Source organism: Brachypodium distachyon, chromosome 5, assembly GCF_000005505.3.
Source record: "Brachypodium distachyon strain Bd21 chromosome 5, Brachypodium_distachyon_v3.0, whole genome shotgun sequence".
In the NCBI taxonomy this organism is placed as follows: domain Eukaryota; kingdom Viridiplantae; phylum Streptophyta; class Magnoliopsida; order Poales; family Poaceae; genus Brachypodium; species Brachypodium distachyon.
The window spans coordinates 20090434-20110616 of record NC_016135.3 but is presented as its reverse complement, the minus strand read 5'-3'; the positions used below and the strand labels follow the sequence as shown (position 1 = coordinate 20110616).

Sequence of the window (20183 nt, the reverse complement as noted above, 5' to 3'; positions counted from 1 at the left end):
TTGCAGAGTTAAGTACTTGCTGGATCAACTGCACCGATATTCGAAAAGAAATTGACGAACGACTCCTTCAGCAGCTAGCTCGCTCTACCGGTATTAAAATCCATGCTTCCGTTCGCCGTGCATACGGTGCATGGCCAGGCAAATCTGGCATCCAATGAAGTGATGCAACGGTGGATGGATGACAACAACGGCATCCATCGTGTTCTTTTTTTTTTGTTGCGAATAGGTAGTTCTCGGGTTGGCATCAGCATCGGTACGCTAACTATTTTGTAACTGCATGTTGAGACCGACGACAGCCGATCGAGCCCCGTTGCAATGCAGGCCTAATGCACGGTGTGGAAAGTGGAAACTAACTTATACTGGCATTGGTTACAACTAATCATGCAGATAACATTTTCAAAAACTTTTTTTAAAAACCAATCATGCAGAACGCAACAGTAGTATAACTATCAAAGTACCAACACAGTTGCCGCATGAAATGTTATACGGAGTAGTAGTTCCTGTCAATTGGATTCGTTGACTGTATTTTATTCCACTGCTAGCTAGCGGCGTCAGCTACCATGCATGATCGAGGTTGACTTATTGGTTACCAATCTACTATAGTTAAAAAACTTAACGACTCGGGAGCAGAAACCTCTGCTCTGGTCTTTCACGAGCAGCTGGTCTTTCACCCCGGCAGAGAGTGATTCACAGAGCCAAAGCAGGGGAGGCAAGGGACCGAAGAGTCGAGGTCAGCCCGGAGGCCCGGCCCGGCCCGCGCATGGCAAGTGAGATCACGACCCTGCCGCGAAAAATAAACACGATTACACGACCGAGTCGGCGTCATCGTTAAAGAACAATACTAGAACAGCATGGCGGAAGGAAGGAATAACGCCAGCTTAGCTAGCGCGCCAACAACACGTACGGTTCGGCCATTGGACCGCTTTTGTTCTTTTTCCTCAGCGCTAGCTGGTCCCGTTTTTTGTTTTCTTTTGCGAATGAAATCCCAGAGGCAGGAGTTGGTAAACCTAAACTAAGGCATGGCTTGCCAACGTTCGACGAACGTTTCCCTCGAACGTTTAACTATTGCATGACGCCGACGCGTGCATATCTTAAACTGGCATTTTTATAGCCGAGTCGGTACGTGGTAGCAGTTGAGAGGAAGTGAGGAACTTGCTACTAATAGTTTAACAGTAGCAAGTTTTTGTCTGCTTATCTTTTGTTAGGCTAAGAAAAGTACCCCTATATGCATGTGTGTCTTGCAGTGGTTCGATCGTCATCCGCAGAAAAACAAGCTGCCCGATTACTGTCTTTTTGAGAGTCCGGACCACAGGAATCACACACGTATGCTCTCTCCTTCCCAGCCGCTGTCAAGCTGAAGCAAGACGACGACTCGATTGCACGGGGCCTTTCGCTCGTCCGTTCCGATCATCATTCATTCGTTCCGTGGCCTCGTAGGGACAGTACTGGATTGGGAAGCTTTGCGATCCGGCACCCAAGCCAATGATTGGCTGCTTTTATTGACAGTGCCACTAGCCTAGCACTACCACACTGGCTGGCCGCCATCGTTTTGTTGGGACTCGCAGTAGGATTTTTCTGCTGTACTTCTCTCTTGGTCAGATGGACAGGACTCAGGAGTACGTACTACTCCAAGAGGAAATACTCCATCCAGATTTCCCAGCTTTCCGAGGCCTTCAAGTGAAATAGCGAAATTTTTGCTCTTTCGGTCCCCTCTCAAATCGAATTGGGAAAAATGCCCCCCAGGATCCAATCGCCAAAAATGTCCAGCAGAAGGCCCGAAAAATATAAAGTAGGGCTTTCCGTCAACTAAGTGCATTCCAACACGAGTCACATACAAATAGTTCTACCCGCAGCTCTCCACGTGGGTCCACCCCTGGTTCCCATTCCGAACTCCCCACCTACCCCCTCCCCTCTCACTCCACTTGTCATGCACTCCTTGCATTCGCTTCCGCCACACCTCCCTCTCCTTGCATCGCCGCCGTTCTCCCTACGCCACCCGATCTCCGACGGAGACCAGATATGCGCCGCGGGCCTCCCTATAGCCTGGATCCGAGCCGCCACATCCTCCTATGGCTTGATCTGGCAACCCTGTCGTTGCACTCGTCATCGTGTGCTGCCGCGCTCCACCACCGCAGCTCGGCCAAGCATTGTCATCGCTCGTCGGTGGGAGGCAGCACAAATCAAAGCCCCAGAATCAACATCACGGCGGATCCAGTGAGTATTTTTGCTTTGTTTTCTATTTCTTTCATGTTTCTTTACTATTTCTTAATTTGCAGTTGCGTCCGTGGTAGACTCGTACGTCGTCCTGAACCCCCGCGCCCACGCGCAAAAACCGGTATGCCTGATGGCGTCTGTCTCCGCACGGGAAGGAAAAAACCAAAACGCAGGGAAAGCTTTCTCGATCCACACGTAACCCTAAAAAATCAGTCGCGCCGTGCCCCTCTTCCACCCGGATCCCTCGCCGCGGCCCGCCGTCCCCAACGAGCCCACGGAGATCCCTCGCCGCCGTCAACGGCCACCAGCGCCGCCTCCTCCTCGCTCCTCCTTGGCCCCCGTCATCGGCCTCCAGCGTCGCCTCCTCCTCGCTCCACTGCTCCTCCTGAGCCGCAGCACCGCCGCTGTCCGGGCCTGCTCTGCGCTGCCTGCTACGCCGCTTCTCTTGGGTCGTGCCCTCTTGCTCGGGATTTGGGGGCCGCGCCCTGCTCCAGTCGGGAGGAGAACCGGAGAGAGGGAGTGCTATCGGGGGAGAGAGGAGATCGGGAGGCCGAGGATCACTTGGGGATGACGAGAGAGAAGAAGCAGAAATCATATGGACAGATTGCGTGGTTCGCCAACCTCTCAGCCATCTGCAAAGAATTTCGGCCCTATTTGCTCTAGATTCAGCTCATTATCTGATGGTAATGGATACATGGCTGGAAACTTCAGTGAAAATAATGAAGATTATATGTTGATTCCGGTGTGCTAGAAGCACGTAATCTCACCATGCCATGGCGGCCTTTTGTATCACGTACATTCAGAAATTACTTAATTTTTTAATCAGTTGTTGTTCCAAACTTTTTTCTCCGTTGGCATCAACTGCGTAGTATTCTTTGTTGCATCGCAATTTTCATTCCTGTTGTCATATAAATTTGTACGCTTGAACTTAGGAAAATAACATTGTGTGCATTGTGAGAGTTCTCCACTTGAGCTTCCAGATGATGGCCTTTGTTTAGGGATGGACTCGGAGTTCCTATTAACGATCTGCCAAAGCAGAGGATTGTACATTATCCCTGCCAAAGCAGAGGATTGTGCATGTTTTCCAAGATTTAACTTTGACCAATTATATGTCTAACTATACACAGATCAAACATAGATCGATATCTATGACATGTATTGAGGCTAATCCTTGACTATCTTTTACTCCCTCTGTTCAGGAATATATGATGTTTTCAATGTTGTCACTGGTTCAATATGCAACTTTGAGTGCTATGTTTCATGTAAATATGTTTGTAAAAAAGATTTGAAATCATTGTTCATTAAAAATCTGATACCAACATTTTCACCTGGCCAATCTAAATAGCGTTTTATGGATCATTTCATTATTCAAGGTAGAGAAGTTTGACTGCATACTTTCTGAAACATCATGTATTTATAAATGAAGGCTGCATCTAATAACTTGAGTAAATGGCTCTGGACGGGTTGTCAAGGAGCTGATTGATAAGATGGGCTATGTTGTAAGCTTATTTTGACCTTCATCTAAAGTACATAAACCAAATTTCTTCCTGAGAAGTTCATGCTGAATAATTCTCATTCATTTATTTCTTCTCCAATTATGGTGGATGGTTCCAGGTAAAACTTGTTTGGATAAACAAGAGAATTCAAGAAGCATATTGTGTTGTGCTGTATTTAGCTAAGGTACCGAGTGATTGAGTAAATTTCTACGAAGCAAACTGGATATCCTGTTTAGTTGGTACAATGTTATCATTTAGTGTTCAGAACTGAAAACTGCTACAGATTGGAGATCAAGCAAACCGTATCACTTTTGATCTTAGACCATCAGATGCTATTAACATTGATGTTCGTTGCAAGGTATTATGTGATTCCGTAGCAACACACGGACACTCTGCTAGTAGTGATAGAGTTGCAGAAGGCAAGAGAAAGACTAAAAAAACAAAATAAATAACCGTGAGAGTACCACAAGATTCATAAGTATGCCGCTAATCAAAAAGAGGATTCACAAATCAACTTGGTCTACTCTGTAAAGCGTGTGGAGTTCCAACTAAGTTTGACGGCACGCAACAATTTAAAGCAACCGGTGCGTTTCGATATCGGGGCCGGAGGTGTAATACGCTATGGTTGTATTGATCGATATTGCATCGAGATCAATAAAAACTTCTATTTCCAGGAGAAATAAACGAGGACCGAGAGATGAGACGTGATTTTTTTTTTTTTGACGTGATTTGTGAGCCCGTTGCATAGATTTTTCTCCTGGCCAGTTGGAACTTCGATTCCATACAGCACACAGTACAGGCGTGCAGCAGCGTTTCCCAAACTCCCGGGTAGGCTACCTTTTGGGCCAAAATAGACGGGCTTTCAGAACACTACAACGAAACGAGTAAAAAGCCCTAATTAACGCGTGAGACGAGACGAGATGAGCATTCACCACCCTCCTCTCTCTCTCTCTTCCTAAATCAAGCCTTCGCTTGACCAGGTCTGTGCGGCGCAGAGCCCGCCCGCGCCCGATGTTCGCTCCGGATCCCTCGTCCTCCGGCCCCGTAAACCATCGGTCCCTTCGCCGCTTTCTTTTCTCTATTTACCCTATCCCCCGGCCTGGGAAGAGCGAAGCGATTGGGAGAGGCCGGCCGGCAACGTCCTACGTGCACACCCAGGCGCGTCGCCGTCGCTGCACGTCACCACCAACATGTCTTTCACCGGCACGCAGGACAAGTGCTTCGCGTGCGACAAGACGGTCCATTTCATCGACCTCCTCACGGCCGATGGCGTCATCTACCACAAGACCTGCTTCAAGTGCAGCCACTGCAAAGGGATCCTCTCGGTACGTGCCTGCCTGCAGCGACAATGTGCTCTTCCCACCGATGCTGCAGAGGAAATGCATCTCCTTGGAGAAAACGATCGATGATACCATTCTATGCTTTGGTTGCCTTGCAGATGTGCAGCTATTCTTCCATGGACGGCGTCCTCTACTGCAAGACGCACTTCGAGCAGCTCTTCAAGGAGACCGGCAGCTTCTCCAAGAAGTTCACTCCGGGTAAAATACTATATATATAATCCTAACATGACGCGACAGCGTGGTTAACGTTTTATCAAAATGTTCTTAACTTGTTGTCTCTGTGGAAAAGCGCTGGCTCATCCTGAATGACTTGCTGTGTGTGACGCAGGTACCAAGTCCGACAGGGGTGAACTGGTACAGCTCAGCACCATGAAACTGTTCATAAAAAGCCAATTAAGCTTATCCTCTTTAGCTAGCATTGCTTGTTTCGTACGTTTCTAATGCATGCCAGCTGTGCTAACTGGATAAATGTTTGTGATGCAAATTGGAATGTCGTCCCTGCAACAGTCAAGGGCCCCAAGCAAGCTATCTTCTATCTTCTCTGGTACTCAGGATAAGTGCACAGCCTGCACGAAAACAGTGTACCCACTTGAAAAGGTACATGAACGATGCAACTTTTCTGTAATGATGAAATTTGCTAGGCATTTTCTTCTTGGTGAAAATGAAATGTACTGCTGAACTTAATAATTAATCTTGTTATTAATTCAGATGACTTTGGAAGGCGAGGCATACCACAAGAGCTGCTTCAAGTGCTCCCACGGAGGCTGCATCCTGACCACCTCCTCCTACGCGGCCCTCAACGGTGTCTTGTACTGCAAGATCCACTTCGGGCAGCTGTTCATGGAGAAAGGAAGCTACAGCCACATGAAGAAGAAGAGCGACTCCCAGGAGGTGTTGCCCGACGTGACCGCCGAAGAGCAACCGGCACCGGCAGCGGCACCGGCGGCGGAAGACGAGACTAGTGAGGACAAGTAGGAGAAACACGAATTAACCATATATACACAGCACAGCCTGGAGTTCCTCTTTGTTATTTTTGCACCCCGCGCTCGCTTCTTTATTCCCTCCTATTTCCTTTTTGGTTCTTCCCCCTGTGAGCTTGGTCTGTCAAGCTGTAAGTACTGTACTAATACCTCCGTTCCATATGAGACTCATGACAATGACAACTGTAACACGCAACTGCTAAGCCTCATGGAAGAAACTGTAATTTTGTAAGCAAAGACAACTACTCCCAAGGCGCCTGCAACGTTTTTCTTGCAATGTCTGTTCCCTGATCATCTGATGGTTGTCCTGGTTAATCAAATGCTAAGCTAAGGTATCCGATTTTTATGTTCGACACATAACCAGGCAATTGCCGTATAAGCAATAGGAAAAATTAACCTGACCACTTTATAATCCGAGTTCTGAAGCGAATTCTACGTTCCAATGACATGTACAGTACATTTGAACAACTGACAAACATAATAGGAGTCGAGTCACAGGGTCGATCACTTGAAAGAGTTATACAGCTGGTGCTACTTCGTTTTGGTAGAAGAACACGCCTGTTGGTCCTCCCGCCGGCATGAGGGCCACCCTGACAATGCTACCGGCGCCTTCTGCAGCAGTCAGTTCTCCGGTGTCGTAGTTGATGTCGGTCATGCAATAACCAGGGTGCACGCTGTTGATGCGCAGCTCGGGGAAATCCTTCGCCATCATTCTAGTGTAGCCGTTGATCAGGGCCTTGGAAACTTTGTACGCCAGGTACTCTGCATCTGCCGGCCAGCCATGCGATTTCAGTTGGCCGTTCTTGTAGTCATTCAGGAACAATCTTGACATCTCGTCTAGCCTCTCTACTGTCAGGTTTTCGATGTTGTTCAGTTCCTGCTTGAGACCCTCGCCGCTAAAATACTGGAGCAAAAGAAGGAAACAACACATTTTACGCCTGATATGATAACTCTCGAGTATCGATGGTAGTATTAGTTAAGAATTCAGAAAAGTATACTCGGAGTAATCCGTAGTTGGACGACACGTTGACAACTCTTCCATCAGAGGAAGCCTGAAGGAGGGGCAGGAGTGCGGTTGTAACGTATTTGGTGCCGAAATAGTTTATTTTCAAGCATTCTTCAGCTTCTTCGTAAGTCTCCGTGGAGTGCTGTAGCAACCACTGGAGCCTCTCAGCGGGGTTCTTGCCTACAAGCTGTTGACGCACCAAAATGGTCGTTTCTACTCCTATTAGTTAAGCTCCAAATAACGAAACTAGAAAAACAAAAGTACATTCTATTTTCCTAACTTCTGCTACTGAATCGTTAACGTTGCATGATTTTCGAGCTGCAGAAGCACTATCACTACGGTTAAATTTTCTTCTGAAGAAGTTGTACACTAAATGTGAACTGCAAACTAGAACAGGTCAATAGGCGTACCACATCCTGAAGCGGTGCCCTGGTGTCAATCTCTGCAGTTGCACCTATAACCCCTGCATTGTTGATCTACAAAGTTTACAGGATTCAGAAATCCATATGAAACGGGAGAAAGCTTTTTGTCTCACGTTAAAACAGAAGGACATAGTCACACTCAGTTAAATAAAAAGGGCACACCAATATATCTAGCTTGCCGAACTTGTTCCTGATAAAGTCAGCCAAGCGGGCAGCGTCCGATGGGTCAGCGACATCCAACTTGTGGTAAACCACGTCAGATAACCCGGAAGCGTGAAGCGCCTGCGCTGCTTTGGTGCCCCTCTTCTCGTCTCTCGCCGTCAGGACGACGAGAACGCCCTTGGAGGCCAGCTGCCTGCATACCTCAAGCCCAATCCCTTTGTTCCCTCCCGTAACAACAGCAATCCTGTACACAAAATTGAACTCTGAATACTGAACTGCACGCACGAACAGAGTATGTATCAGTGTAGTTTGTATGGGTGGATGCCTTTTCTCAGATGGGTTGGAGGCGGAGCTTCTGTCCATCTTCAAGAGCTTCGAGACTGAGATGTGCTCATTGTAATTGGGCTTGACTTATGATTAGTATTCACCCAGGTGAGCCGTTGAAAACAAGGGTGATGGAGGTGGGTAGGAATGCTCTAATGTGTGTGCTGATTGACAACGAGTATGCCATCCTTATCGTTGATTGACAATGTGTGTACAGAGGTATTTAAAAATTTGCAATGTTGCATTCATCGCAGCCGGCTGATTTCTTTATGGCGGTATCCCCCGGAATCGCAATGCCGTGCCGGGTCCCGGGTAAAACGATTTTTCGGGGTGGGAGAGGTGGGCTGAGGCACGGCTCAAGGCCAGGGCATAACTTTGATGGAAGGCCTAACACATATTAGAGCTCATACTTTTATAGTTTGAAAGAAATTCATATTTCACCCTCAAATGTGACCCTATAGCCGGATAACCCCCGAACTGCAAAACCGGTTATTTAGACCCCCTAAATTTCGTAATACCATTTAAATCACACCCCTTAGCGATTTTGGGGCTGACGTCGCACATTTGGGGCGGTTTAGAGGCTGAATAGGCAAAGTTGGCTTTTATTTGATCGATGACGTGGCACACTTGGGTGAGAGTTGATTTTGCGGCGCTTGAACTCAGTGATTTCATATACTCCGTGGCTATTCGTGGTGAGTGGTGACAACTTGGAACCCCAATCTCTCAACCATTTTCATCTCGTGTGTTGGTTCTTTTTTCTGGTCGTGAAACATGTCAAAACGGAATGGCAGACGGCGGCAGACCATGCCGCGGCAGTGTCGAAACAGGGTGTCGCGGCCGGCCATGGGCCCCGATGGGCTGTCGCACTCATGTTCACGGATTCATCCCCATCCTGGAAGCCCTGGAGGCCGCCACCACGTTGCGCGCCTGCGAGTCGCACACCTGCGTGCTGAACTTGCACCCGTAACGCGACCTCTAGCTTGCCGGCCCGCCGCCATCATCCTCGGCGTCGGCGTCCGCGCTTCTCGCCGGTGACGACCTGGCGCCGCTGCGGCCGTCGATCTTCTTGATGGTCCTCCGCATGCTCGAGCACTCCCTCTCCAGGCCCTGCACCTGCCTACTCACGCCGTCCATATCCACCCGCACCACGCTCGCCCGCCACGCCTCACTGGTGGCAGGGCCACCAGCCGAGTGCCGCCGCCGCTGCTGCAGCTGCTCGAAGAAGAGCACCTGCAGCATCGCCCGCAACGGCAGCCGCTCATTCTGCGCCGCGTGCGTGCACGCCTCCACCGTCAGCTTCCTGCAGTCCACCACGCCGCACACCCTGTCCCGCTCCTCCGCCGCCAGCTGCGGATGCGCCTATTCATAAATGAACTCGTCAGCAACAAACATCTCCACAGATTAATTAACCGCCAAATTCTTCGAGTCGTTCAGAAACAAAGTGCAGAACAGTAGCAGGACATGGTTAATTGGGCACTGCAACAATGACCTTGAGGTAGATGTCGACGGCACAGTAGACGGAATCGTCATAGATGCGGGCATGGTCGGGGAGAGCCAACAGTGCGAGCTCGCGGAACAAGAGCCAACTTTGACTACTCAACCTCTAAACCATCCCAAATGTGCCACGTCAGCTCCAAAACCGCTAAGGGGTGTGATTTAAATGGTATTACGGAATTCAGGTATCTAAATAACCGGTTTTGAACTTCTGTGGGTTATGTGGCTAGAGATACATTTGAGGGTGAAATATGGATTTCTTTCTTATAGTTTTCTTTTGGTTTATATGGTAGATCCTTCTTTTCAATTTTATCTCGGCCTTTCCAGCCAAATGGGCCGGGGCCTGGGTGGGCTCATTGAGGTTTGTGGGCCATGGTGCTATAGATGGGAGAAGAGAGGAAGAACCCCGGTGTGATAACATCCCCTAAAAAAAATCACCGGTGTGATACCAACTCGAGGCCGAGCAGTAACAGGACGATCAATCCGACAGGTTTACACGTAACAAAATACAATAACTCTCGACCTCGCTTCTTCTCAATCTTGCCTTGCAGATTATGGCAGCACATAGCACGACGGTGGAACAGTACTGCTACTATCACACGAAAGACGCCTCCTGGCCCTCGTGGAAGTACACGCCGGTCGGCCCGTCTTCCGGCAGCAGCGCCACCTTCACGACGTTGCGCGCGCCCTCCTCGGGCGTCAGGATCCCGGAGTTCCTGGTGATGTCGGTCCTTACGTATCCCGGGTGCGCGCAGTTGAGGCGCAGCTCCGGGTGTCTCTTCGCCAAGATCCTCGAGTACGCGTTCATGGCCGCCTTGGCCACCTTGTACGCCGAGAATTCCGCCGGCCACCCGCGCGCCTCCGCTGCGCCGGCCTCGAAGTCTTGGAGGAATATGGCCAGCAGCTCGTCCAGCCTCTCCTCCGTCAGGCGTTCGACGTCGTTCAGCTCCTGCTTCAGCTCCTCATTGCGGAAAAGCTGCAGCCGCAAAAGAGAAATCTTACTACGGATTTATCTTCTGTTTGTGTGTGTGTGTGTGTGTGAAATAATTTTTAGAGTGTGATTTAATTATGATGCTTACGCTTAGTAATCCGAAGTTGGAGGAGACATTGACGATCCTTCCATCTGAGGAGGATTGGAGCAGGGGCAGGAGAGCTTCTGTTACCCGCTTGGTCCCGTAGTAGTTCGTCTGCAGGCCCTGTTTTGCGGTCTCGTAAGTCTCCCGGCAATTGGCCCACATCCAATCAATTCTCTGGTACGCATCCATTCCATCGAACTGTTGCATGCACGCAAAGAGGAAGGAAACTTGTTCAGTTGTCGTACGAGCCGTTGCAGAACGCATGAGGATTCTTTTTAAGAACATGGACCAATTAGTCCATTAATTGAGGACATGACATATTGGTGGCTGATCACACTTTCTTTTTTTTCGAAACTGAAGGTCTCGTAAAGTACATGTCAAAATGGTTACCTTTTCGTCGCCGGGTATCGAACCATAAACAGGATCAAGTACTTGCTCAATCCCATCAGTAGCGGCATTATTCACCTGTGAATCAGACTGTTCATCAATCACTGGTCATACCAAAAGTTCAAAAAAAAAAATTGCGGGAAAAAAATCAATAGTATAGTACTGTAGTAGTAAGCGATCTTCCTGAACAGTGAAGATAAAGATTGTCCGGGAGACGAATAAAAACTTGCCAGAATGTCAAGCTTCCCAAAACGAGCCTTCAGAAAGTCAGTCAACCGAGCGATGCTCAGAGCATCCGTGATGTCTAGCTGATGGAAAATCACATCTGAGTGGCCCAAGCGTACGATCTGCTCGACCGCCGCCGTCCCCCTCGTCTCATCCCTGGCTGTGAGGACGACCGTGATGCCGCTGCCTGCCAGTTGCTTGCACACCTCTAGCCCGATCCCTTTGCTGCCGCCGGTGACCACAGCAATCCTAGCAACGGCAATCGAACAATACATGCGAAGTTCAGATTTTAGAGAGGCCATTTCGCCTTTCTTGGCAAGAAAATCCATGGAGATACGGCATGTAGTTTGTATGTACCTTGTGTTCCAGGAAATGGGAATGGCTCCTTCCATGAGCACAAAAATTGACCTTTCAACACGAAATTTAATGTCGGAATACAAAACGTTGCGCGTACTTCCACCTGACAGATCAAGCTTTCCACTCGGGCTGTTGTCGAGCCCTGATTGAAAAATTGACAAGCCTCAGTTCAGGATCCAAAAAATTCGAGCTCGCGATATAACACGGGGTCGTCGGTACGTGCGGCGGCCTGAGTTGGAGTGGAGAAGGGATGAAGGGGAATAGCCGTTTATTATAGGGGAAATGGAAAATGAGGCTGACGCGGCAGCCTATTCCAACTCCAGATGCAGAACAATCACGAGGTAGGACGTGTCAAAAAAGCACGAAGACAACTAAGTATGGGAGAGATGAATGATTGGGTATCTTTTTGTTAAAAATAGCGCATCTTGCGGCCTCTGGCAGTCCGCCGTTCCTAAACTATACTATATGGTCACTGTCTCGATTTTCAGGCGAGTTTCACGTGATCCATTGGAATATGCCGAACTACTCCGGCCGCTAGCAAAAATGGGTCGTGGATGGTTTGTCACAATCATAATACACACATAGCCAATCTTAGTTTTTTAATCAAGTTCTACATTTTTATCATTTATAAAATAATTATCAGCATCTATACAAGCATTAACACACAGTGATTCAAAAATCAACAGCCTGACAACACTAGAATATCTCTAATCAGATTTAGGTGTCTAGCAATAGTGTAATGGTGTCAATAAAATCGTGTTTGGGGATTGCAATATTGCAATATCCTAGCAGATGATTACCCTTGCAAGAATCCGAGTTTACTCGCCTTCGGACGACATACCCCAGATGCTACTGTTGTAATCCGTAAATGGACCGTGGGTTTGCACTTAGCTCTATATTTTCTTAATATATATAATCTTCCAGGGCCGGTAGCTAGAAATCTAAAAGACAATGTCTCCAGGTTGTCTCTGGCCACGCAAGAAGAATTGAAATCCATGAGTCATGTCGGTCATGAATGCCATGACAGAAACGAAAATAGCCCGATTCACGTCTGACTTTTTTTCATACCGTCAGTGACTCATTGGACGTTTCATGTTAAGGTTTCTAAAACAATAGGACCCTATTAAATTTTTAAACACCCTTGTTCGTAAAAAGGGATTTCGAATATTCTCAAGCCTACTAAAAATTGTTTTCAGCTTAAGGTTTTGAAAAAAAGGGGGGAATCATGCATGTATTTTTTTTATGAGATGTGTGTTTGTGTTGCGCTATATGCATATCTGTTATTTGTTTCGATTGTTTATGTCGTTGTTGCCTTGGTAACTTCATTTCTCGAGTAGATTATTAATTGTTTACTGCATTGGATTTATTAAAAAAACTATAAAGGAAACATAAAAAATTATGGCTGATTACTCAAAGAGTAAGTTGCACAAGCCCATATACATAATATTTCCAAAAAGGAGCATCTTTCCTACCTGACACATATTTCATGAAAATTTATCAGCAAGTAAAACTTTTATTACCAAATTGGCGTCTCAAAGATATACCCTCGTCAAAGTCTTTCTCTGGGGTGGAAACCCGCAGAACAAGGCATCGTTCCTTGGCCAGGACGACACGAGGAGGAAGAAGGGATCACGGGAAAAACAAAGTATTTGACCCGAAGCAACGCACGGCCATATGTGCCAGTTCACATAAATACAATCAATAACCCAAAACTCTTAAAACCAGTCCACTTTGTACAAGGGGGCTCAAAAACAAGTTTAACAAAACCAGTCTCATAGTTTTTTAGGCTATTAATTTAATAATCATTTTCTTATTTACAAACACTTAGTTCTTTTTTTTAATAAATTCACAAAGACATTACACTAATTTTTTATATAATAATTACTAAAATAAAATAAACTAGATGAAATCATATAACCAATGCCACTGTTACACATTTTAGGATTTTTCTGCAAATAATTATTTGCATTTTAATCCAATGGCAGATTTACTGTAAATAGTTTTTCCTATTTTTCCAATTAAACAGGCCAACAGTGACTGACACCAGGGCCCAACGTCAGAGAATTTTTTTAGAAGCACGTCAGAGATTTAATAAGAGAGGAGGGAAATCCAGTTTGTCTACTGGGCCGGTTCGGAATTTGTAATAGGCTTCGGCCCAGTTTTCCGTTTCTTTTTTTTTTCTTTTCTTTACCTGGGGAATGGGCTGGCAAGGAGTGCGCTTTCCTGGGCTGTCACGTACTCACATGGCGCAGCCCACCATGGCAAAGAGGGGAGGCGGGGAACGGGAGCGGCACCCGGTGCGCGCCCATACCGCGCGCGGCGCGGCGCTGCCGGCGGAGTCGAAGCTCGTCGGCGCGGCACGGCCGGAAGCGTCGGACTACGAGGGAGAGAGGAAGAGAGGAGAGGAGCTTACCAGGGGCTCGAGAGGGATGCCATGGCCGATGGAGTCGAACGGCGGCGTCGGCGGGATCTCGCCGGAGCCGAAGGAGACGGCGGCGCGGGCGGAGCTCCGGTGGTCGAGAAGGCGCTCCGGGGCGCTCTCTAAGTGCGCACCGGCAGGTATAACTGGATGGCAACGGCTCATGTGGAGGTGCGGCACTGGAGGAGGCCGGCGACGAGGAGCTCGCGCGGCGGCGGAGGAGCTCCAACGCGGGGACGGCTCGGCGCGCGAGAGGTTGAGAACAAGGCGGAATCGGCTTCATCGCGGTGCCTCGGTTCTTCTAGACTTGGCTTCGGGGTCAGGGGCTCCCTGGAACGGCGGCGCGTGCCACGGCGGTGGCCGGCCGGAGGTGGAGAAGACTAGCGGCACACGGCGCCCCTGGTGCGCGGCGGCGTCCAGGAGATGCGGGAGAGAGAGTGGGGCTACGCGGAGGTTCTTAGGGACTTGTCGATTGAGCGGAATAGGGCGGTTCGAGCTCGGCGAGCTCACCGGAGAGAAAGCAGGAGGCGGCTCGGTGGGGAAGAAGAAGAGAGAACAGAGCGGATTCGGAAGAAAGGAGAGGAATGAGGGAGAAGAAATAGATGGGGGACGGGGGTGCTGCGGGGAGAACGATAAAAACGAGGGGGAAGAGCAGTGGCGAGCAGTGCCGGCGAGGACGGCGGGGCCCGCGGCGGCGACGGCAATTCCGGCAGGACAGAGGGAACGGGCGCTACGGAGAGAAGGGACGGAGCTGACGTGGGAGAGGAGGACGAGCTGATGTTGGCGGGGCCCGCACGACATAGAGATGGTGAAGAGGGCTCAGTCAAAGGTCAAACTGGCAATCAAAGGGTGTCCCATGTGCAGAGAAATACTCCTATTTTGGTTTCGGTCCAGACTTTGTTTAATTCATTTGGAGGCTCAAATCAAATCCAAAAATTATGAAATTTAAGATGCAGGTTTGGTAACAGTTTATCTGCATACTGTGAAAGTATCAAATAATTTTGAGCAAGTTCGAAATATTTAGAAGTATGTGAATTCAAAGTCGTTTAAATTTAAATGGGACTTGTAAATAATTTCCAAAGGTTGTTTAAATATTTGGAAACAATCCCAAACTATATGGTATTTGAGTTTCATAAAATATACAAACCTCAAATACAATTTTTCAAATACTTTGAAATATATCTGGGTTTAGTTAAATCCAAAAGGTTCAAGTCATTTACTCCCTTTTAATTTCCCCAAAAAAATCTGTTTTTCCCAAAACAAACCACTTCCAAACACGTTCTTCAGCTCGTGAAGAAGAAGAAGCACATGATGTATGATGTTGAGGAGAAATCTGAAGCCAATTCAAAGATGAAAGATCATAGATGCGAATCCACGTGACATGTCATTCTGCCATGGACAGAACCGGGGTATTTAGGTCACGAGCGCAACGCCCGACAGTCGACCTCCACTGATGCACGATTACTGGGCGCTTAACTAGTTGGTGTAGGTATTTAAGCGTCCGTAGGTGGAGAATTAAACTGAAGAGTGGTGGACGCGAGTCGCCGCACTGCCCTGATCACCAGCATGCTAGCTTGTTCATTCGGACAAGAACAATACGGTTTCGATCATTCGTCATCGGAAATTAATAAGTACTCCGTATATCCTTATGTCCATCTTCGATGATCTCTTATTCTCATCATCGGGCCGTGCACGTATGGCCGATATCTCACACGAACGACGCCTCCAGACCCTCGGTGAAGTATGCGCCGGTCGGCCCGCCGTCCGGCAGCAGCGCCACCGCGACGACATTGCGCGCGCCCTCCTCGGGCGTCAGCACACCGGAATTCCTGGTCATGTCGGTCATGACATACCCTGGGCTCGCACAGTTGACGCGCAGCGCGGGGTGCGTCCTTGCCAAGATCCTCGAATACGCGTTCATGGCGGCTTTGGACACTTTGTACGCCGCGGACCCCGTGGGCCACCCGTGCGCCTCCAGCGCTCCGGCCTCGAAATCCTTCAGGAACTTGCCCAGCAGCTCGTCCAGCCTCTCCTCGGTCAGGTTGCCAATGTCGTCGAGCTCCATCCTCACCTCCTGGTTGCTGATAAGCTGCATATACGGAGCCGAAAATCCTTGGGTTTAATACTGGCCGGGATAGCATGATCAGTGAAACGAACCTAATTACCCTTAGCAGTCCAGAGTCGGAGGAAACATTCACTATTCGTCCCGCGGAGGAAGATTGCAGGAGAGGCAGCAGGGCTTGGGTCACATTCTTCGTGCCGTAGTAGTTTGTCTGCACGCTTTTCGTTGCACCGTCGATGGTCTCCTTGATATGATTCAGCATCCACTCAAGCCTCTGGTAGGGATCCAGGCCACTGAACTGTTGCGCACGCATCAACAATAAACATGTTCAGTTCGGCGCGTCTCCGAGCAATTTCAGAACAGAGCCACGTACGTAGTGCTAGTCCCCTTTTTTTTTTTCGAAAAGGAAGGTAACGTATTACTAGTCCCTAGCAAACTCAACCTGACCTCACCTTTTCCTCGTTGGTGCTATCGATGACGTGCTCAACCCCAGTAACCGCGGCATTATTCACCTGCGAATTAACAGAGTACATCTATCATCCTATCAATTGCCGATTGCATCGAGCAAACACGCCTTGGATGCAGCTAGCAGGAGCACAGAGGGAAACGGGAACTTGCCAGAGTGTCCAGCCTCCCAAAACGGGCCTTCAAGGAATCGGCCAGGGTAGCAACGCTGGAAGCGTCCGTGATATCCAGCTGATGGAAGACGACGCCGGAGAGCCCGAGCGCCTTGAGCTTCTCGACGGCCTCTGCGCCTCTCGTCTCGTCTCGGGCCGTCAGAACGACCGTGAAGCCGCCGCCGGCCAGTTGCCGGCACACCTCGAAACCGATCCCCTTGTTGCCGCCGGTGACGACGGCGATACTACGGTACCAGCGCGAGGAGATCAGAGCAGTTCGTACAAAGATACATTTATACCAGGGAAGGGAGGCCAGCGCCCAGCGGGACGGCTAACCTCGTGTCTGGTGGGTTGGAGATGGATCCTTCCATGATTGGTGCACCACGAGTGAGATGGCTCTCTCAAAATCAGATCGGAAATGGGAAGAAGGAAAGGGGGCCCGAAGGAAAGAAAGAGAAACTTGTAGAGGATGTAATGGATAACGTGAACTGGCCGAGATGGCTACTTGACAGAAGCGCCGTGTCAGGATCGCTCACTTCCGGCACTAAAACGGCGGCAGGACCCAGACCGGTGGGTGATCGGTGCTGGGTTGTCATGCATCAATGCATGCTGATGAGATGGAAACAGGTCCTTGGTGGAAATCTCCAAGCTCGTCGACAACGCCTGGTGGAGAGGCGCTGGATCGTGGCCGTGATCTCCTGAGGGCATCCTCAACAGCAAAGTACCGGTACTTAGTTTCTCTCTTTCCTTCTCTTTTTTCTCCCTCTTGGATCAATCATTTATCAAAGTAATTTTTTCAGTTTGGACCCATTTCTTCATTAAATTATCTTCTCATATTCTTGATCCTTGTGTCAAGGTTGTTACTTCTGCAGCATACCACTCTTCACCTTTTTGTTCCACCTCAGCCAAAAAGTAAGAAAAAGACTCTAAATACCTGCTCGGTGAGATGCCCTAAGGACCCTATTTGTGTCTAGAGTTTTGGTTATGGGTTGGTATTTTTTTATTGCCTCTAGTAACCATATTTACTGACCGCTCGTCTCTAATAACTGGATATACGGAGTACTAAATTACTTTAATATAAGTTCATGAATTGTAAATAAACAAGGTGTATCCTATCATTGATCTTATATATTTCCTCCGTTCCCAATTAATTTATGAAATCAACCTGCAGTACACATCTTCAATTAAACGGGGACTGCGTGTTGATTTGAAAAAACTATAGGTTTTTTTTTTTGCAAAAAATCCAGTAGAACATGGAGTGCAGCTTGATTTCGAAAAATAGCAAGGTTTTTTTGTGAAATTTATGTGGCCAATTAATAGGAATAGAGGGAGTATTCTGTATATTTAGGAGGAGTGAGTAAAGCGTATTACTGTACCTACTAACAAGGAATACCTCTTGGTTGGTTTGCTCCTTCTCACAGAGGGTTGTGGCATGAGGTACTTTATTCTCACGGTATCCCGCCGACCGTAGATGTCCTCTTCGCAGACTGGTGGCAGGCGGCATTCAGTTCCACCCCTTCCTCGGCTCACAAGGACATTGCTTCTCATCATGCTCACGGTCCGGTGGATCTGGAAGGATCCCGACGAACCTAGCTGTGACAATGCGACTTCCAATATCTCTTCACTCACCCAACTGATCTAGGCTGATGTTCAGTTTTGGGCTAGTGCTAGGGCGGTTGGGACATTAGCGTAGTCGTGTAGTGTAGTAATCATGAATTAAGTTGTATCAATCCTTTTGTTTCTCTTAATCAATGCCTCGAGACACAAAGTATTTTCCGTTCTCTAAAAAAACATATACCGTATTAATTCAAACAAGAACAACTCCAATCCCACTTCTTATTCTCAACCTCAAACCAGCACTTTTTTTTTTAGGGGGATCTCAAACCAGCATTTATGATCAACCATACAGTGAGCGGCGAACCAGCTGGGGGTCATCGGGCCAACGGGCCATGCATGTATGGGCCCAGTGTCGACCTCACACGAATGACGCCTCCTGACCCATGGCGAAGTACGCGCCGGTGGGCCCGCCATCAGGAAGCAGCGCCACGTTCACGACGCTACGCGCGCCCTCCTCGGGTGTCAACACCCCCGAGCTCATGGACATGTCGGTCTTCACGTAGCCCGGGTGCACGCAGTTGATGCGCAGCGCGCGGTTCCTCCTCGCCAAGATCCTCGAGTAGGCGTTCATGGCGGCCTTGGCCACCTTGTACGCCGCGAGCCCTACGGGCCACCCGTGCATCTCTAGCGCGTCGGCCTCGAAGTCTTTCAGAAACTTGCCCAGGAGCTCGTCCAGCCTCTCCTCGGTCAGATTTTCGATGTCGTCAAGCTCCTGCCTGATCTCCTCGTTGTTGATACGCTGCGCATAGAAGAAAATCCCTTGAATATGGTAGTACTGGTCTACTGGGATTTGGGATTCCATGACCAGTGGAGGAAGGAAAAAACTTACCCTTAGGAGTCCATAGGCGGAGGTGACATTCGCAATTCTTCCCCCGTTAGAAGATTGCAACAGAGGTAGCAACGTATCGATTACATGCTTCGTACCGTAGTAGTTTGTCTGGATACTTTTCTTCGCGCCGTCGACGGTATCCCGGATGTTTTTCAGCACCCATTCAAGCCTCTGGTTGAGATCCATGCCATTAAACTGTTGCACGCATCATAAAATAAACTTGTTTAGTTTGACGCGTCTCTAAGCATTTTGTCAGGATGATGTTTCCGCATCAGGTTAACGTGGATCCTCTGACTTCGTGAGCTCACCTTTTCCTCGTTGGTATCGACTTCTTGGACGTGCTCAACCCCACTGACTGCGGCATTATTCACCTGCAAGATAACAGAGTGTATCTATCAACCTGTTCATCAATCCTTGGACGCACCTAGGAGGCGTAGACAGGGAAACGAAAACTTGCCAGAATGTCTAGCCTCCCAAAACGAGTCTTGAGAAAATCGGCCAGTGCAGCAATGCTCGAAGAGTCCGTGATCTCCAGCTGATGGAACAGGATGTCGCAGAGCCCCAGCGCTTTGAGCTTCTCCACGGCATCCGCGCCCCTCTTCTCGTCCCGGGCCGTCAAAACTACCGTGACGCCGTCGCTGGCCAGTTGCCGGCACACCTCGAGACCAATTCCCTTGTTCCCGCCGGTGACGACGGCAATCCTCCTACAAATTAACGGCAATGATCAGAGCAGTACATACAAGATAGTACTACAACATGTATCACTAGAGTCGAGATTCTTAACGAGACTAAACGGCGACGTCAAGAGCTAATTAAGCATGCAGAGGCGATCGAACCTCGTGTATGGCGGCTTGGAGATGGCTCCTTCCATGCTGGGTGCACCAGGAGCTCGAGCAACACGGTGGCAGAGGAGGGCTACCAGCGTGGCTCAAAATCAGATAGATTATGGGAGGGAGGAAAGAGGGATACTTGTAACTGCTCCGGTGGTATCTCGGTCCCCCTTGTGTTGCTGGTCGACGGTCGCCCGGCACAGGTCATCACGCGCTGACATAACCAGTGACGCCACGCCCGTGGCTACGAAAGCAAGAAACATGTGAAGCATTCTTCAGAGCACATTTAACGTCACTGCAATCATTTCCAGAAAGATGACACAAAA

General features: G+C 48.8%; 5 protein-coding genes and 1 long non-coding RNA gene across 7 annotated transcripts; 1 reads left to right on the top strand and 5 right to left on the bottom strand.

Annotated features, from left to right (window-relative positions):
* Nucleotides 1–4614: 4614 nt before the first annotated feature.
* Nucleotides 4615–6272, top strand: LOC100840276 (LIM domain-containing protein PLIM2b). Its single transcript, XM_003580164.4, has 5 exons — nt 4615–5035; nt 5149–5248; nt 5379–5404; nt 5558–5647; nt 5759–6272. The coding sequence occupies exons 1-5, from the start codon at nt 4901–4903 to the stop codon at nt 6023–6025; spliced, it is 618 nt and encodes a 205-aa protein (XP_003580212.1). The 5' UTR covers nt 4615–4900; the 3' UTR covers nt 6026–6272.
* On the bottom strand, nt 5299–5922 carry LOC112269523. The gene is made up of 2 exons (XR_002961392.1): nt 5783–5922; nt 5299–5616 (listed from the first exon to the last, which is right to left on the bottom strand). It is a non-coding gene; the product is annotated as an uncharacterized LOC112269523 (long non-coding RNA).
* A 141-nt stretch (nt 6273–6413) lies between the features above and the next one.
* Nucleotides 6414–8119, bottom strand: LOC100839967 ((+)-neomenthol dehydrogenase). Its single transcript, XM_024456390.1, has 5 exons — nt 7946–8119; nt 7621–7864; nt 7447–7512; nt 7029–7223; nt 6414–6934 (listed from the first exon to the last, which is right to left on the bottom strand). Exons 1-5 carry the CDS (start codon nt 7981–7983, stop codon nt 6548–6550), a joined length of 930 nt encoding a protein of 309 aa, XP_024312158.1. The 5' UTR covers nt 7984–8119; the 3' UTR covers nt 6414–6547.
* A 1786-nt stretch (nt 8120–9905) lies between these two features.
* Nucleotides 9906–11817, bottom strand: LOC112269522 (salutaridine reductase-like). The gene is made up of 5 exons (XM_024456389.1): nt 11484–11817; nt 11132–11375; nt 10905–10979; nt 10518–10712; nt 9906–10414 (listed from the first exon to the last, which is right to left on the bottom strand). Exons 1-5 carry the CDS (start codon nt 11516–11518, stop codon nt 10034–10036), a joined length of 930 nt encoding a protein of 309 aa, XP_024312157.1. The 5' UTR covers nt 11519–11817; the 3' UTR covers nt 9906–10033.
* A 3419-nt stretch (nt 11818–15236) lies between these two features.
* LOC112269524 (salutaridine reductase-like) lies at nt 15237–17085 on the bottom strand. The gene is made up of 5 exons (XM_024456398.1): nt 16918–17085; nt 16583–16826; nt 16417–16476; nt 16068–16262; nt 15237–15991 (listed from the first exon to the last, which is right to left on the bottom strand). Exons 1-5 carry the CDS (start codon nt 16950–16952, stop codon nt 15611–15613), a joined length of 915 nt encoding a protein of 304 aa, XP_024312166.1. The 5' UTR covers nt 16953–17085; the 3' UTR covers nt 15237–15610.
* Nucleotides 17086–18387: 1302 nt separating this feature from the next.
* Nucleotides 18388–20144, bottom strand: LOC100838437 ((+)-neomenthol dehydrogenase-like). 2 transcript variants are annotated; one of them, XM_024456397.1, is made up of 5 exons: nt 19864–20135; nt 19485–19731; nt 19336–19398; nt 19028–19222; nt 18388–18937 (listed from the first exon to the last, which is right to left on the bottom strand). In XM_024456397.1, exons 1-5 carry the CDS (start codon nt 19896–19898, stop codon nt 18557–18559), a joined length of 921 nt encoding a protein of 306 aa, XP_024312165.1. In that variant the 5' UTR covers nt 19899–20135; the 3' UTR covers nt 18388–18556. The 2 variants fall into 2 exon arrangements, with proteins under 2 accessions (XP_024312165.1, XP_024312164.1); XM_024456396.1 differs by having other exon boundaries at nt 18388–19222; nt 19864–20144.
* Nucleotides 20145–20183: the final 39 nt, after the last annotated feature.

What these genes read in the sequence shown, in the direction of transcription:
- LOC100840276 (XM_003580164.4), top strand. Translation starts at nt 4,901, where the DNA reads ATGTCTTTCACCGGCACGCAGGACAAGTGCTTCGCGTGCGACAAGACG. An exon ending in AGTCCGACAGGGGTGAACTG is followed by an intron (nt 5,405 to 5,557) that starts GTACAGCTCAGC and finishes TCCCTGCAACAG; the next exon opens with TCAAGGGCCCCAAGCAAGCT. An exon ending in CAGTGTACCCACTTGAAAAG is followed by an intron (nt 5,648 to 5,758) that starts GTACATGAACGA and finishes TTATTAATTCAG; the next exon opens with ATGACTTTGGAAGGCGAGGC.
- LOC100839967 (XM_024456390.1), bottom strand. Translation starts at nt 7,983, where the DNA reads ATGGACAGAAGCTCCGCCTCCAACCCATCTGAGAAAAG. An exon ending in TCGGCAAGCTAGATATATTG is followed by an intron (nt 7,513 to 7,620) that starts GTGTGCCCTTTT and finishes TAAACTTTGTAG; the next exon opens with ATCAACAATGCAGGGGTTAT. An exon ending in GGGCACCGCTTCAGGATGTG is followed by an intron (nt 7,224 to 7,446) that starts GTACGCCTATTG and finishes GTGCGTCAACAG; the next exon opens with CTTGTAGGCAAGAACCCCGC.
- LOC112269522 (XM_024456389.1), bottom strand. Translation starts at nt 11,518, where the DNA reads ATGGAAGGAGCCATTCCCATTTCCTGGAACACAAG. An exon ending in TTGGGAAGCTTGACATTCTG is followed by an intron (nt 10,980 to 11,131) that starts GCAAGTTTTTAT and finishes TCTGATTCACAG; the next exon opens with GTGAATAATGCCGCTACTGA. An exon ending in CGATACCCGGCGACGAAAAG is followed by an intron (nt 10,713 to 10,904) that starts GTAACCATTTTG and finishes TGCATGCAACAG; the next exon opens with TTCGATGGAATGGATGCGTA.
- LOC112269524 (XM_024456398.1), bottom strand. Translation starts at nt 16,952, where the DNA reads ATGGAAGGATCCATCTCCAACCCACCAGACACGAG. An exon ending in TTGGGAGGCTGGACACTCTG is followed by an intron (nt 16,477 to 16,582) that starts GCAAGTTCCCGT and finishes GTTAATTCGCAG; the next exon opens with GTGAATAATGCCGCGGTTAC. An exon ending in CCGACTCTGGACTGCTAAGG is followed by an intron (nt 15,992 to 16,067) that starts GTAATTAGGTTC and finishes CCGTATATGCAG; the next exon opens with CTTATCAGCAACCAGGAGGT.
- LOC100838437 (XM_024456396.1), bottom strand. Translation starts at nt 19,898, where the DNA reads ATGGAAGGAGCCATCTCCAAGCCGCCATACACGAG. An exon ending in TCCAAGCCGCCATACACGAG is followed by an intron (nt 19,732 to 19,863) that starts GTTCGATCGCCT and finishes GTTAATTTGTAG; the next exon opens with GAGGATTGCCGTCGTCACCG. An exon ending in TCGATACCAACGAGGAAAAG is followed by an intron (nt 19,223 to 19,335) that starts GTGAGCTCACGA and finishes TGCGTGCAACAG; the next exon opens with TTTAATGGCATGGATCTCAA.